Source organism: Octodon degus, unplaced genomic scaffold (assembly GCF_000260255.1).
Source record: "Octodon degus isolate 3935 unplaced genomic scaffold, OctDeg1.0 scaffold00030, whole genome shotgun sequence".
NCBI classification, from domain to species: domain Eukaryota; kingdom Metazoa; phylum Chordata; class Mammalia; order Rodentia; family Octodontidae; genus Octodon; species Octodon degus.
In genome coordinates, this window is record NW_004524606.1 from 15,445,313 (window position 1) to 15,460,823 (window position 15,511).

General features: G+C 34.2%; 1 protein-coding gene across 1 annotated transcript in view; it reads left to right on the forward strand.

Moving 5' to 3' along the window:
- Positions 1–15,511, forward strand: part of Cntn6 (contactin 6) — a 306,964-nt gene that overhangs the window by 274,479 nt on the left and 16,974 nt on the right. Inside the window, exons 12-16 of the mRNA XM_023713308.1 lie at positions 1,190–1,365; positions 1,715–1,832; positions 2,411–2,569; positions 2,725–2,874; positions 10,324–10,394. Coding sequence (XP_023569076.1) covers positions 1,190–1,365; positions 1,715–1,832; positions 2,411–2,569; positions 2,725–2,874; positions 10,324–10,394 — 674 coding nt within the window. The remainder of the gene's footprint in view (positions 1–1,189; positions 1,366–1,714; positions 1,833–2,410; positions 2,570–2,724; positions 2,875–10,323; positions 10,395–15,511) is intronic.

The window sequence follows — 15,511 nt, forward strand, 5'->3', positions numbered from 1 at the left end:
GGATCTCAGGATAAATCCTGAGGGGATTTCACTAACTTTATCAGACCCAAAAGCTACAACTCTTGTTGCATAGGTCTTGCTTTACCTTGGTCTTAACCACCCAGCAGAAAAGTATAAAAACAAAGTATATGAAGCACAGCTGTGCTGCTATGTTGAGAAGTAGGGGACTCAGGTCAACAATTTCTGACATTTCCAGTCAAGCCGAAGCTGCAAAAGTATTATGGACTACTGGACTCTTTTAGAATATTTTGCTGATGTAACACACCTATAATATTCAAATATCAGAACTAAATAAAAAAGGGATACAGATGACTGTCCATTTTGCATCTGTGTATTCAAAATGGTTAGGATAGATATATAGTTACATTCTCAATGAATAGAGTTATTTGTTCTAATGGTGTTTGTAAATAGATCACGTCTGCATCTTGTACAGCAAATAAGCACTAGGAAAAATGTATGCAATGTGTTAATTGTTGAAACTGTCCTACCAAGTTGGTTTGATACTCTCTCATCACTATTTGTTTATCAATAAAATTATGGAAAAATGAGTAAAAATAAATAAATAAATGCTGGACTTACAGTATAAGTGTTCACACTGAGACTGGTATCTCCTTTTAGAATGTTTTCATGATAAGTGCATATTTTAACATGGTGAAATCTAGGTTTCCAAAGAAAAAGTTACATTTTCCAGTTTATATTGAGTCTTTAGCTAGAATAGGAAATTATTATCAAGTATATGTCAGAAATAGGAATGTAAAAATTTTTGATGAATACCATATAGATTATGTGGTGGTTATAATCATAGGGACGTAGTTTGTCTCATTGTGTCTTAAGCCAACATATACTATTCACAGTTATAAACAATGTATCAATTATAATGATAGGACCGGAGTTTTAGAATAAAAAATACAGAGTGGTACTTTCTGTATGTATGGAATGCTCTCTTTTGAGATTCTTTAATTTTCTGTGAACTGTTTAGATCAAACTTATCAATAAAATTATATATTTAATTTATTGGAAGTAATATGCTATATGACAATAAATTCAGGAAATTTGACAATGAATACACATTTTCACACAAAATGCAGTTGAACTTCAAGTGGCTTCAAACTAATATTCAGAGATATATTTTATATGTATATTATAACATTATTATAAATTTTTAAATAATTATTTTTTTTCTTAACAGAGCGAACTATCATTACTGTGCCCCCTTCTAAAATGGATGTGACAGTTGGAGAGAGCATTGTCCTGCCTTGCCAAGTATCCCATGACCCCTCCATTGAGGTCATATTTGTATGGTCTTTCAATGGAGTTATCATAGATTTACAAAAACGGGTGACTCATTTTGAAAGGATTGGAGGAGTAAGTAGCTGAACATTTTAAGTGTTCAATAAAATGAATCAAGTCTATTACACAAAACACCAGTTCCATAATTATTTACCCTATCTTTATTTGCATGGGTAATCACTATCTGCTTATGAAAGTGCATCTGGTTTTGCATCATTTTGTTTTATGTCTTGCATAGATTTTTTCCATATACAAGTATAATAAAGTACATAACAAAAGATACCAGCTATGAGAAATGACAATGATCCCAATGTCGTCTGTTTTTATATCTATATTATATGTTATATTTATCAAGCTGTTTTAAAAAAATAGGAACCTGCTGTGTATGGTTTTATTTTATCTCTTTCCCTTCTTCTATCTATAGGAATCTGTTGGGGATTTGATGATAAGGAATATTCAGTTAAGTCACTCTGGAAAATATCTATGCACTGTGCAAACAACCCTAGAGCGTTTATCTGCTGCTGCTGATATCATTGTCAGAGGTAAGCATAAATGATGAAAAAGCGATCACATTGTTCATTTACAATACACAGTGTAGATATAGAACTTATTTCTGAGGAACCAAATCATGATATAGAATGAGATAAAGTCAAATAAATAGGGTATTTTGTAAATTTCCAGACTCCTTTTTATGTATATTGTGCATACAAACATGAACTGAGCAGTTTTTGTCCATATACAGTATGTCTTCCACTCATAAAAAACTATTTCTGTAACAGTAGGATGGAATCCACATGCTCCTGTAGTCATCTACATTAGCTGCATGTGCTTGTGTTAGGTTTTGAGGAAAGAACTCAGGAGTGAGAATCTTAGTCGCATTCCCTGTCAGATGGCATTCAGTCACTTGATGAATGAAATTTTATAATCTTCAGAGGGAGCGCTTCTCAGTTAGTACATTACTATGTAACTGAGTTAATAGGACTTAATCTTTAGTGATGTGCTACAAATACATTATCAGTAATATTTTGTTTCTAGAGCATGACAGATCAAAGTGAACCAGACTTGTCTGAAACAACTTAATTTACAATCTCCAATGCAATCATGCAATATTTTTTTCAAGGTCCTCCAGGTCCCCCAGAGGATGTGAGAGTTCAACACATTTCAAGCACTACCTCTCAGATAAGCTGGAAACCAGGACCAGACAATAACAGCCCCATTCAAATATTTACTGTGCAGACTCGGACACCATTTTCTGTGGGTTGGCAAGCAGTTGCAACAGGTGATACACATGTTTTTGGAAAATTTTCTAGTAATGTGCTTTTTAATTTTAGTAATATGATTTTGTTTTAAAATTTAACAATATTTGACATAATTATCTGTGATTTTTTTACTAATAATGCCAATATATTGCCATAAGTGTCCTTTTTTTTTTAGTCCCAGAAATTCTCAATGGTCAGACATACAATGCAACAGTGGTTGGTTTGATTTCTTGGGTGGAGTATGAATTTCGTGTTGTTGCTGGTAATAGCATTGGCATTGGAGAACCAAGCAAACCATCAGAACTATTAAGAACTAAAGCATCAGGTAAAAAGTCAAAAACATTTCCTAACATTTTATACTCTGTGATATAATTTTTCAGAAAAAACATATTTTATGATTTTTTTTTTATTATTTGAGGACAGAAATTGGAAGCAATAAATAAGGCTATCATTTTCTTGTTTTTATACTCAGAAAATAATTATACTTCCCTGGCACAGTAAGCTACATAAGAGATTATAATCTTTAAGGAGGCATCTCAAAGTATGAGATATCAGAATCTGACTATTCTTAGCTATTTTCTAGCCAAAATCCAGCTGAGAGTCTGAAGGTTGGTATATAAATGAGTTACTGCTTATTCATTAAGTTGCTGTAGCCAAGAATTGATTGAGTCTCTGGTCTGGTCAGACATATTTTTCAACTGTTGTTGAACTCTGACCTAGTCATAGCTTCATTGAACAGTAGTATAAATGCTTCCCCTTGCAAGTGAGATAAATCCTGAACTCATTTAATAGAAGAGCTAATTACATATGAATGGGTTCACTAAAGAACAGAACACTAGCCTGAAAGTATGTCTTCCTAAATTCTTTTCAATGGATCCTCCTCGTTCCTTTGCAACTTTCTCTGAGGATGACATTTGATTTCATCACAGTGAGCAGTGACCAAATTCATGTTATTATTGAGCTGTATGAATGGAAGACTGTCTCATGGTTGTTAACTTAGTTTAACAAATATAAGCTACTTCAATAAAGTCTGTATAACTATCAGATGTGAATCATTCTATTTTTATATTAAAGGTAAGGTAATGTTTTGTTCTTAGGATTCAGGCTAGGAAAATTAGACTCAGTGACAATAGCACTGTTTTGTGTCATGCTAGAAGTTTACAGTTGAGAAGTTCTTTCATTTCACAGAGGGGGAAAATGAAGGCCAGGAATTAGCTCATTATTTCTGACAGAAGTAAAATTGAACCAACAACTGAAGACTTCTACACCCATAATTCTCCAAATATTAATGGGTGCTAAACTATATGAGGAATAAATTAGCAAAAGAAAATGTGTAAATACAGAAATTTCCAATTGCCACCTTAAACCTGGTGGATCAGAATCTTCAAGTGTGCCCCATGACTCAGGATATTAATTTTAGTTTTTAGTTGTTTGAAAACAGCTGATTTATATCTTAGGCGTTTGACATGGTTAACTCAAACCATGAGGCGAATTCCTTATGCCCTTTCTAACTATTCACACAGTCCAGTGCAGTGACACCTGGTGGTGTTCTTCCTGATTTGTTGATTTCTCTATTAGGCAGAAATCACTGTCTATTATCAATGTCATCATCACCACCAGTTACTCAATTCTAACCATCATACTTCATTTTAAGTAAAATTATTTAAAAATGGAATAGAGAAAGTAGAGAAACTTTTGCTTGTTATATTAGAAACCTGAAAGCTAGTGAAGTAAAGTACTATTTAACATAATTTCCTTACAAAACTAAACTTTATAAAGGTCCTGGAATGGTGTTAGTGTAAACTATAAAGTACTATAAACCCAGAAACTATGTAGATTCTACTCTGATTCAGGACACTTTTAACCAAAGACTTCAAAGATTCAGAAGATAGGGTTTAATGTCAAACAATCCTTTAACATGTTGTAAGAAGGACTGGGTGTGGTGGCAAGTGCCTACAATCCCAGCACTTGGGAGGCTGTAAACAGTAGAATCACTAGGAGTCCAGTCTAGTAGTGAGACCCTGAACACCCAGTAGACCCTTCCCTAAAAATACAGAAAAAAAGTTGTAAGTAGGTAATTTAACTTCTTCCTTTATTTTCCATATTCCTATTATTTCTGTCTCTTGTCTAATTACTCTGGATAAAGTTTCCAGAACTAAATTGAATAGGAATGGTGATAATGCACACTCTTGTCTTGTCCCTGATTTTGTGTTAGAGTGAAAGCTTTCAGTATTTTTATTATGATGTTGATTTTTCTTTAGCCATAGATGAGTTTTATCATGTATATATATATAGACAATCTATTTGGATTTTCTCTGAGGTTTTATATTATGAGTAGGTGTTGGGCTTTATCAGATGCCTTTTCTGCATTTATTGAGATGATCATGATTTTCCCCTTGGTTCTATTAATATGCTGTTTTACATTTATTAATTTGGATATACTGAACCATTCCTGCATCTTTAGGGTGAATCCCACTTAATAATCTTATTGATTATTACCTGCATTCTGTTTGCCAGTATTTTATTGAATGTTTTTTCTGCCTACATTTATTAGTGAGATTGGCCCATAGTTCTTTTTCCTGCTTCAGTCATTCTCTGGTTTTGGTATTAGCATAATGCTTGCTTGCAGGAACTACTTTGGGAGTATTGCTTCCCACTCAGCTTACTTAATGTGTTTAAGAAGTAGTGGTATTAGACCTCTAACTTGCAGCATTCAGCAGGAAATCAGTCAAGACCTGAACTTTTCTTTGGTTTTTAATTGTTTATTCAATTGCATTGAACAAATTTTGCTTTTTTAGAATCTCAGTATCTTCTTGATTTTGGTTATGGTGATTTATATTTATCTAAGATTTTGTCTATGTTTTTCATTTTATTTGAATACAAGTTTTCAAAGAAGGTATTAGTGACCTGAATTCTGTAGGGTTTGTCAGGGTTTCACACTTTTGATTTTTAATCTCATGGATTTAAGTCATTTCTTTCCTTTTATTTCTTGTAAGGTTGGCTAAGGATATGTTCAGTTTACCTAATCTTTCAAAGAGCCAACTCTTGGATTCATTGACTTTTTATATTGTTTTCTTCATTCCAATTGCATTCATTTCTGCTCTGATCTGTAATTTCCTTTCTTATACAAGCCTTGTGCTTCAAGTATGAGGTTCAATATTAGGTTGTTTATTTCACCGCACTCTTTTTTCCTGCTGTTAAAATTCTTGATGATAAATTTTCTTTGAAGGACTGCTTCCATTGCATCCATTAATATAGGGAAGAAGTTAAATTATCATTATTTTCAGATAACATTATAATCTACATAGAAGACCCCAGAATTTTACCAAAAGACTTCTTGATTTTAGAACCAAACTCAATCTACCATATAAATATGAAATTGAGACTCAAAAAGTGGGCCAACTATATAGCTCAGTGGCACAGTGCTTGCCTGGCAAGGGTGAGGTCATGAGTTCAATTTCAGGTCCAAAATAATCATCAGAAATCAATAGCATTTCTGTACACAAATAACAGAAATTCACTGAGAAAGAAATTAAAGGAACAGTACCCTTCACGATAGTATCAAAAAATAAAAACTCAGGAATCAATCTATCTATCAATGATAATTTAACTTCTTCCCTATATTAATGGATGCAATGAAAGCAGTCCTTCAAAGAAAATTTATAGTCAAGAATTTTAGCAGCAGGAAAAACTAAGAAGTTAGTAAAAGATCTTTACATTGAAAAAATATGGTAGTCTAGTTCCATGTGGGGGGTGAAGTGTGCTGACCTCTCTCTCTCCCCCATCTACCCTTCGGCCCTGGGACTGGTGGACAATGAGAAGGAGATCTCCCTTCAATTCCCTTGGGTTTTTGTTTTGCATTTGTGAAGATAAGAAGCAAGAGGAGGCCACCACCAGTACCCAGGTGGCCTGTCTGTACTGTAAGCAAAATCAAATTCTGAAACAAGCCATTGACTCTGACTCTGACAATGAAAAGTTCTACTAAGCCTCTGTGCTCCAGGGCCAGGGGTAGAGGTTAAGAGGACCCAGAGAAATGGAAGATCTAGTGTCTCAGTCTGATATATGTGCGGGGTCCTGGATTGATTTGGTCACTTCTTTCAATAAACAATTATCAGACCAAAAGAAAAAAAAGAAATAAAGAAAAATATGGTAGTCTCAAAAAGGAAATCCTCGAGGATATCAGAAAACAGAAATTTAATCTTTGCTCTTGGTTAAGGAAACATAGTAAAAATGACCATACCTTTACATTTGTTGTATATATTTAATACAATGTGAATAGAAACATCAGTTGTATACCTCATGAAATTAAAGAAAACATTCCTAATATTCCAGCAGAACCAGAAGAGACCTAGAATAGCAAAAATAATTCTGAGCAACAAAGACAAGGCAGGTGCCATTACAGTCCCTTGAAGTTTTTTATTTGGTTAATCATTGTTATTATTATTATTATTATTAGTGAGTGAAGGTCTCATTATGAACTTCAGGCTGGCATGGATTCACCCTGCAGCCAGTGCTTGCCTCTAATTCACCGCAATCCTCCTGCATCTATTTGCTGAATGCTGATGTTTTACACATGTGAGACTGTCTAGCCTTAATCATACTACAAGGCAACAATGTTAAAAGCAGCATGGTACTGGCACACACACACACACACACACACACACACACACCTAAGTCAATATAACAGCATAGATGTTGTAGAAACCATTCCAAACACACACAGGCACCTTACTGTCTACAAAGAGGCCAAACACGTTTACTGGAAGAAAGAAAGCCTCTTTAATAAATGTTTCTGGAAAACATGGTTTTCCAAGCGTCAAAGACATGGGCTGGGGAGATGGCTCAGTGGAATGAGTGCTTCCCTGGCAAGCACAAGGGCCTGAGTTCGATTAACGGTTCCATAAAAAATAAATAAATAAATAAATAAATAAATAAATAAATAAAATGCATTCAAATGTCAAAGACTAAAACTAGACCTATGTCTCTTATCATGCACTAAACTAAAATCAAAATGGATAAGAGATCTAAATATCAAGATAGAAACACTACATTTTTTGGAAGAGTTACAGGACAAGATTTCACTCAAAACAAAACCCTGCTTGTGAGGGAAATATTTCAAAGAAACAACAACAGTAATCTCACCTTATTAAAAAGCTTTTTCACAGGAAAGGAAACCAACAATAGAGTACACTAGACTAAAATCAAAATGCTTCAAAAATCTAAATATTAAAATATGTATTCACAGAGGCAGCACATATACTGAATATTAAAATAAGAACACTAAATCTGCTGTAAGTCAGAGTAGGTAGAACTCTTGAAGATACTGGTATAGGCGAAAACTTTATGAACAAAACATAAATTACATGAACTATCACAAAGAATCAACAACTGGGATCTCATTTGACTGAAAAGCTTTGTACAAGAAGAGAATTTACTATCAGAGTGAAGAGGAAATGTATAGTGTGGGTAAAAAAATATTTTTCATTTGTTCCTCAGTCAAAGGACTACTATCTAGAATATATAAAGAAAAAAAAATAAATCAGAATCTCTCAAATTTAAAGACCAAATACAAAACTAGTCATGAGAAATGAATTGATACTTCTCAATGGAAGAAATCCAAAGGCAAATAAATGTATGAAAAATGTTCAACATCACTGGTCATTAGAGAGATACAAATTAAAATGATGCTGAGATTCCATCTAACCCCAGAAAGAATGGCTATTACAAAAATTTAACCAATACCAAATGCTGGCAGTGCTCTGGGGTCAAAGGAACACTTCTCCTCTGTTTTTGGGAGTGTAGACTGGTACAATCACTGTGGATGCCAGTGTAGAGATTGCTCAAAAAATTAACATTATAAGTTCCATTTGGCCAACCTCTTCAATGTTGGTATATCTCCAAACAATTAAAAGCATCCTGCCACGGAGACATACGCATCCATATGTTTATAGCAGCACAGTTTATAACAGCTAAATCCTGTAAACAGCGCAAATATCCATCAATTGATCAATAGATAAAGAAGAAAGAAGATGGGATTTTTCTATATAATAGAATGTTACTTAGCTATAAAGAAGAATAAATCTGACATATTCCTAGGTAAATGGATTTACCTTGATATCAACATTTTAAGTGAAATAAATTAGACATACCTGTGTGAATATTGCATTGTTTCTCCTATTTGAACAACAGAGGATATAAATAAGGACCAAAATGTGTAAGTGATATTGTGAAACAGGAAGAAAAATTTCAAATTGGTGAGTAGGGAGCGGGGAGAGGAAAAAGAAAGAAGGGAAAAGAAAAAATGAGAAAATTATGAAAAATGGAAGCAAAGCTTTTGCAAATAAAAAGATAATAGGTTGAAGAAAGGGAGATGAACAAGAAGAAACAGACACTCAAAATATGTCATGTACAGGTACAAATTCCTTATGATGATGGTGATCATCATGTATATCTAAAATGTACAAATAAACTTAATTTAAAAATTGAAGCAGAAAACATTAAGGGCAAGTATGAATATGAAGATATATGTAAGATGTCACTTTGAAAAAGTCATAAGAAGATTTTTTATTTACTTAGACTTCTCTATGAAATCAAAATAAACTAAAGAAGTACATAGATTTCTTTCATCTCCATGATAGGAAAAATGAAACTGAGCAATTAAGCCTTATGTACTTTGATCTCTACCTCCCAGGTTCCAACCATATACCCATATTTCCATCCTCAGCCCTGGATACTGGTCAAACACAGTGTAAATGATTTCATGTAAGTCAACCTTTTGACTGAATACTCAGCAAGTTTACCCTTTTTTTGTTTTTGTGGTACCAGGGATTGAACTCAGGACCTTTCTCTTGCCAGGCAAGCATTTATTCCATTGAGCTATCTCCCCAGCCCAAGTTTAGCCATTTTAGCTGTATTTAGAATTCTATATTTTTTACCACTGAGTGAAACAAATCATTTTCGACAGTTCCACATGTATGTAGTAAAACCTCCTTCTGAATATGTATCACATTATTCCATACGCATTAGCAACTGTGATCAATTTTATAATTCACCTTGAACTATTATCTATTACACTAGCTATCTTGAAGGTATAGTTGAAGGCTTGTTTCCTTCTTAATTCATATAATTATTAATTTCTAAATATTGTGTGACAAAGCCTTACATTCAAGAGATAAATAGAGGAATCCTCTCGTAATTTCGTTTTTTACATAAGAAAACTCTGATTTTTCTGAAGAGTAAAGTTAAAAGTTTTTCTTATTCTTATCTGTAAGATTTGACATTCAGATATAGGGTTTTACAATCAAAAATTAATTTTGAAGAACTAATTTTTAAATGGTAAAATAAGTTGATAGCTAATAAAGAAAGGAATGATTTGAGTTTGTTTATTGATAATATAATAATTAATAGACTACTTCAGCAACTTGTTTACAGCACAACTGTATAATTAGGCACTAAATCAGCAGTGTCACTGTTACCATCTGAATGGAACATCATTTTGCCAATTAGCAGATGATGCATAATAATGTCAAATACATGATGTTACTTGATTTTTAATTAATTTTGGAGCCAGGGTGCTCATGTATCAAACACAACTGTGTCCTTTCTCTTAGAAATTCGGGTATGTATAAACATAATTTATGTTCATTAAAAATGCAAGACTCTCTCACAGTGTGCCTGGGTGAGATTTTGAAAGGTGAAAACCAGAAACAAAATTCTTCTTGATGAAGGCGTCATTTAATAATTTTCATCCCACATCTCTCTTGGTTGCTTTTAGTTCCTGGCGTGGCACCGATAAACATCAATGGAGGTGGCGGAGGTCGATACGAGCTCGTCATTACGTGGGAGGTAACTATCCATCCAAATGATTTATTTTGAAGGAAAAAGATTTAGCTGACCAGAAAGAATGCTGAGAATTAAAAAGATTTATTTGATCACTACTGAGAATTTATAAAAGTATATGGTATAAAACTACATTGTCCTAATGATGAATTATTCAGAGTATTATTAGAACATTCTCATTTCTACCAAAACAAGCATATGACTTAACTCAGCACAATTTTCCCCAAAATATAAGGGCAATGACTTTAATATCTATTTTGAACATTGGCCAGTAGCATTTTCATTATGATTGGATAAATTTGGCCCTGTTTTATTTATTAGCTGTGGAACTGTTTCACTGAGAATGAGGTGGACTCTTAAAATACAAGCAAAGCCATCTGTTGTCTTCGTGTTGTTTTTTGTTTTTTTTTTTTTTTTTCATCCTGTCAACTGGTTCTTCCTTGTATCTGGATAAGAACTGAAGCACATGGAGTCACTACTCTGGTCCTCATGTGTAATAGTAACACATAGGCTCATTTTTTTTTCTTTTTTGTTTACTGATTTCTAATTTTAGTCTTGTTTATTATGAATATCTATTTTACTTTAACGAAATTTAAAGCTTCTCATTTCCAAAAATTCAAGCAGGCCGTAATCTAGAATTCTGTAGCATGAAGAGGAATGTATAGCCAGATCTTCCCAATTATTGCCTTTCTTTTCTTTCCTTTTTTCCTTCGTAGTTCACTGTGTTATCCCTGTGTCCTCCAGAGTCGTGGAAGGCTGGCTTTGGAAAAAAGGAAGGGGGTAAATGGGGCTTTTTTAGTGATACATTTGTAAATTGGTTTCAGTACACCTCTAGCATAGCAAACAACCAGCTGGTGGCATTTTGGAAACTAGTGAGGGGTTTGTCTAATTTGCGAGGGTATTCCTCACAAGACCTTTTACAGGAGAATACAGTTACAATTCCTTGTTATAGATCCAGCTGACTGCTGAAGAATCCCCAGTCTCTAGATTCTCATAGTTTGTGTTCAGATTTTCCCTCCACTAGTTTTGGGGGATAGATTCCCTTTCCAGGCTTCTCACAGGTTCCTCTCCTCTTGAGAGTTGGACATTTGTTCCCACGGAACAAGCATCTTTGTTCCGTGTTTGGTGGCAGGTCAGTAACATGCCCCCTCCTCTTTGGTCTTTGCTTTGTTTCCAAAGGCTGTGAAGATCTCTTTGCACTGCAGAAGTTTCTCAGACATTTTTAGTTAACAGAATCTACCTTATTTATGAATTCCAGGAAATATAGACCTTGTGATTCTTTCTGAAGCCTTACTTGCACAGCTAGTTGAGGGAAGAAGTACCTCTTGTTCTTTCAGTTGGTGGAAAAGTAAAAATGGAATTTTTTTCTAAAGTTCTCTTAAGATATTTTTATACAAATATGTCTAAGTACTAAATAAGCCATCATATGAAATTATTTGATGTCTTTTTTTAAGCATGTCCAGTAATCCAGACCTTTGTTATCAATTTGGGTCCCAGCTGAAAATGTAATATAAAAATATATAAATATATAAATCAATACATATATATGGTATGTTGACACATTATATACTAGTCTATTTTATTTAATTTGTGCTTTGTTTTTAAAGTTTTTTCTTTTGTAGTAGAACTTTCACAGAACAATTGTGGAAATTTACATAGGTGTCTCATGGATTGTTGGACCCCACATACTCAGAACCTGCACCTGTTAGCAATATTCTAATGAAAGTAATGTTTGTCAGTGGATGATCCAATGCTAATACATTATTATTACCCAAAAGTCAGAGTTTGCATGAAGTCTTAGACGTTGTGATCTATATATCCTATGGTTTTACAGACTATTTTTTTTAAATTTTAGTACCGGCTCTATAGGGTCTCACTATGTAGATCAGACTCCTAGTTATTCTCCTGTTTTCAGCCTCCCAAGTGCTGGGATTACAGGTGCACCACCACACCCAGTCTCAGTCACTGTCTTAGTGTGCCCTGGGTGTGGGGGTGGGGTGGGGCCCACCATGGATCAAACCCTGACAGCGAGGCTCTGCGTAAGCAGGTGCTTTAGTCCTCTGAGCTATCTGGCTGGCCCTATCCTATGGTTTTAGACCAATGCCTATGGACTGAGATATGTGTCTACCATTGAAGTACCATTAAGAGTGTTTTTATCTTCCATAAAAGTCCTTAATTCTGTTTACTCATCATTCTTTTCCTATGGACCCTTATAAACACTGGTCTTTTTCACTATTTCCATAATTTTTCCTTTGCCAGACAGACATAGAACACAGTTGGAATCACACACTATGAAGACTTCAGATTGCCTTCTAGCACAGAATATTCATTGAAATTCAATTTCCTCAATGCCTTTTTGTGACTTGCTGTATCTTCTTAACTATGAATTACATTCTGTTGTTTGAGTATAGCATAATTTATTTATCCATTCACCTCTTGAGGAACTTCTTGGTTGCTTTTTACTTTGACAATTCTACAAAAAGTTGACAAAAACATTTTTGAACAAGTTGCTGTATTCTCAAAGACTATTACTTCATTTGGTAAATGACAGAGTATAATTGCTGGATCATATGGCAGCAGTATGTTTAGATTTATTTATTTAGTTTTTGTTTTGGCAGAACCAGGGATTGAACTCAGAACCTTGCGCTTGCCAGGGAGGTGCTTATTCCACTGAGCCATCTCCTCGGCCCTAATATGCTTAGATTTAAAAGGAACAATTGAACTTTTCAGAGTGCCTGTATTATGTTGTGTTCTCAGTAGAAATGGATCGAAGTTCCTGTTTTTCCACATACTTGTCAGATTTTCATGTTACCAGATTTATAAATTTTGGCCTTTCTTATGGTTCGATACTATGTATCTAAAATTCATCTAAAATTTAAATATTCAATGATAATTTTATCCTCTCAAAATATCTATTTCATTATACCTTTCAGTATTATCTCTATAAACAGGATGATCATGGATGTTTTCATGAAATTTTGAAAGATCTGCTAAGTAGAAGAGTAGTTATTATTTTATCCTTAGGGGACACTGTACTGTGACTGGGGACATATTTGTGTTATAACTAAGGAAAATGGGGATTGGAGCATATGACTTCTTAGTGTTCAGGATTGTGCTAACATCCCGCAGTGCACAAAACAACCCCACATCTGGAGATTGTCTAGGCCAAAATGGCAATAATGATGCCACGGTTGACAAATTCTGTTACATAAGTGCAGTTACTCATTGGATTTCCTTTATTCCTCATAAAATTGAGAAGAGGAGAGAGAGAGAGACAGAGAGAGAGAGAGAGAGAGAGAGAGAGAGAGAGAGAGAGAGAGAGACAGAGAGACAGAGAGACAGAGACAGAGAGACAGAGAGACAGAGAGATCATTAATCCTTTTTATATTAGGGAAACTGAAAACAGCTGGAAACAGGTTTTCTAAAGGATATCAATGACAGACATGAGGTTACAGCTGCCTTAAAAGTCATTTCTTCTGAACATCTTGATTCATGTAAACATTATGGGCCTAACATATTTTCTAGAATGTGGCACACTCACCAGAAAGACTTGATGAATGAAAGGCTGTATACTAAGAGAGCTGAAACTCTCAGAAGCCTGGGAAAGAGAAAATTCACATTTGTGGAGAATTTCCATAATTTTAAGAGCTACACCAAACATATATCTTACTTAGTCATCAAAACAATGCTGAGAAGTAGGTAATACCATGTTGGGATAAGAAAACAGAGGCTTAAAAAGGGTAAAGAAGCATTTTAGCAGCAGGCACACAACATCCTGGGTTAGAACCTGTATTTTGTTTTGTTTTGTTTGTTTCATATTTTCTAAATTAGGATTCTCATTGTCCTCCCACAATTCGATGCTTCAGCTTGAGCAACAGTCCTTGTTTGCCTCAGGAAGTAAGGCATATCGTTCCTGATATGCTGAATGTATTTCCCACAAGAGTCTAGCAAGAGGATTCACTTTTATTTGATGGCAAGTGAGTTATTTAGTTTCCAGTGCTCTTCAGATGTCACAGTGCATTTTCATCATAGAAGCATTTTTTTCATAAAAGCATTTTCTTCATAGTGTACGGCAAGTTTTTCTGACTTCATGCTTTAATTTCTTCTCCTCAGTCAGAAATTTCTAAAGGTGAGTGGATAATTATTTACACCCAGTCTGTATGTGAGAGCAGGAACTCCTTGCACATCATTTCTTTATACGGAACTAATGGTTGCTACATTCCAAAAGCTTCATATCCCACACCTAAAGTATTAGAAACAAAACAAATCAAAACAAATAAGCAAAACTATACAATACTGTGTATCTTTTATATACTCCCAATTACAAGTTGGAGGGCCTTGTGGAGAATATATAATAAAATACATATATATATATATATATATATATATATATATCATATATAATACTATAAATTAAGAGATAAATAGGTATAATTGGTGTTGGCCCACTATATGTAAAAAAGCAAATAATGAAACTATTTATACTTGTTGGTTACCTGATTTCTTTCACAATTTTTACTTTACAATCATAGCTCAATACATGATACATTCAAGAAATTGGTGTAACTTTATTTCCCCCAACCCTAAGAAATAGCTGTTACTATGTTCCCAAAATCTTCGTTTTCAGTGTGAGGTTGTATACTAGACAGGCTGGAAAAGTACAATTTGCTGAGTCCTGGTTCATAATAAAGGTTTAGTTCACATAAATGCTGTGGTTGAGAATTATGTTATTAATCTTTTATTAATTTTAGTGGATTTCTCTGCCATTCGGATGCTTTAATTTGTTCATCGCACTGAATCACTTTCTCTGCTTTAAGAAAGAAAATGTTTTCTGTCCATCTTTAAGCAGCTGCTTAGGTTTCTTCTTCAATGTTCTGTTTGTATGGGGAGAATAAAAGGTAGCACCTAAATAAGTAGCTTTTCCTCCCCTAGAACTGAATGCACTGGAATTAGATCTCTCTTGCAGGAACACTCTGTGGAATACTAAATGTACCTAGGGTGAACTGACTAAGCATAGGGATTATCTCAGAAGTCAAAGAAGCACCAAAAACAAATCAAATAGTCTATCAAGTTACTTAAACTCTGCTAAGTGTCTTCCATAGTATTCAAAATTGGTTCTTTTA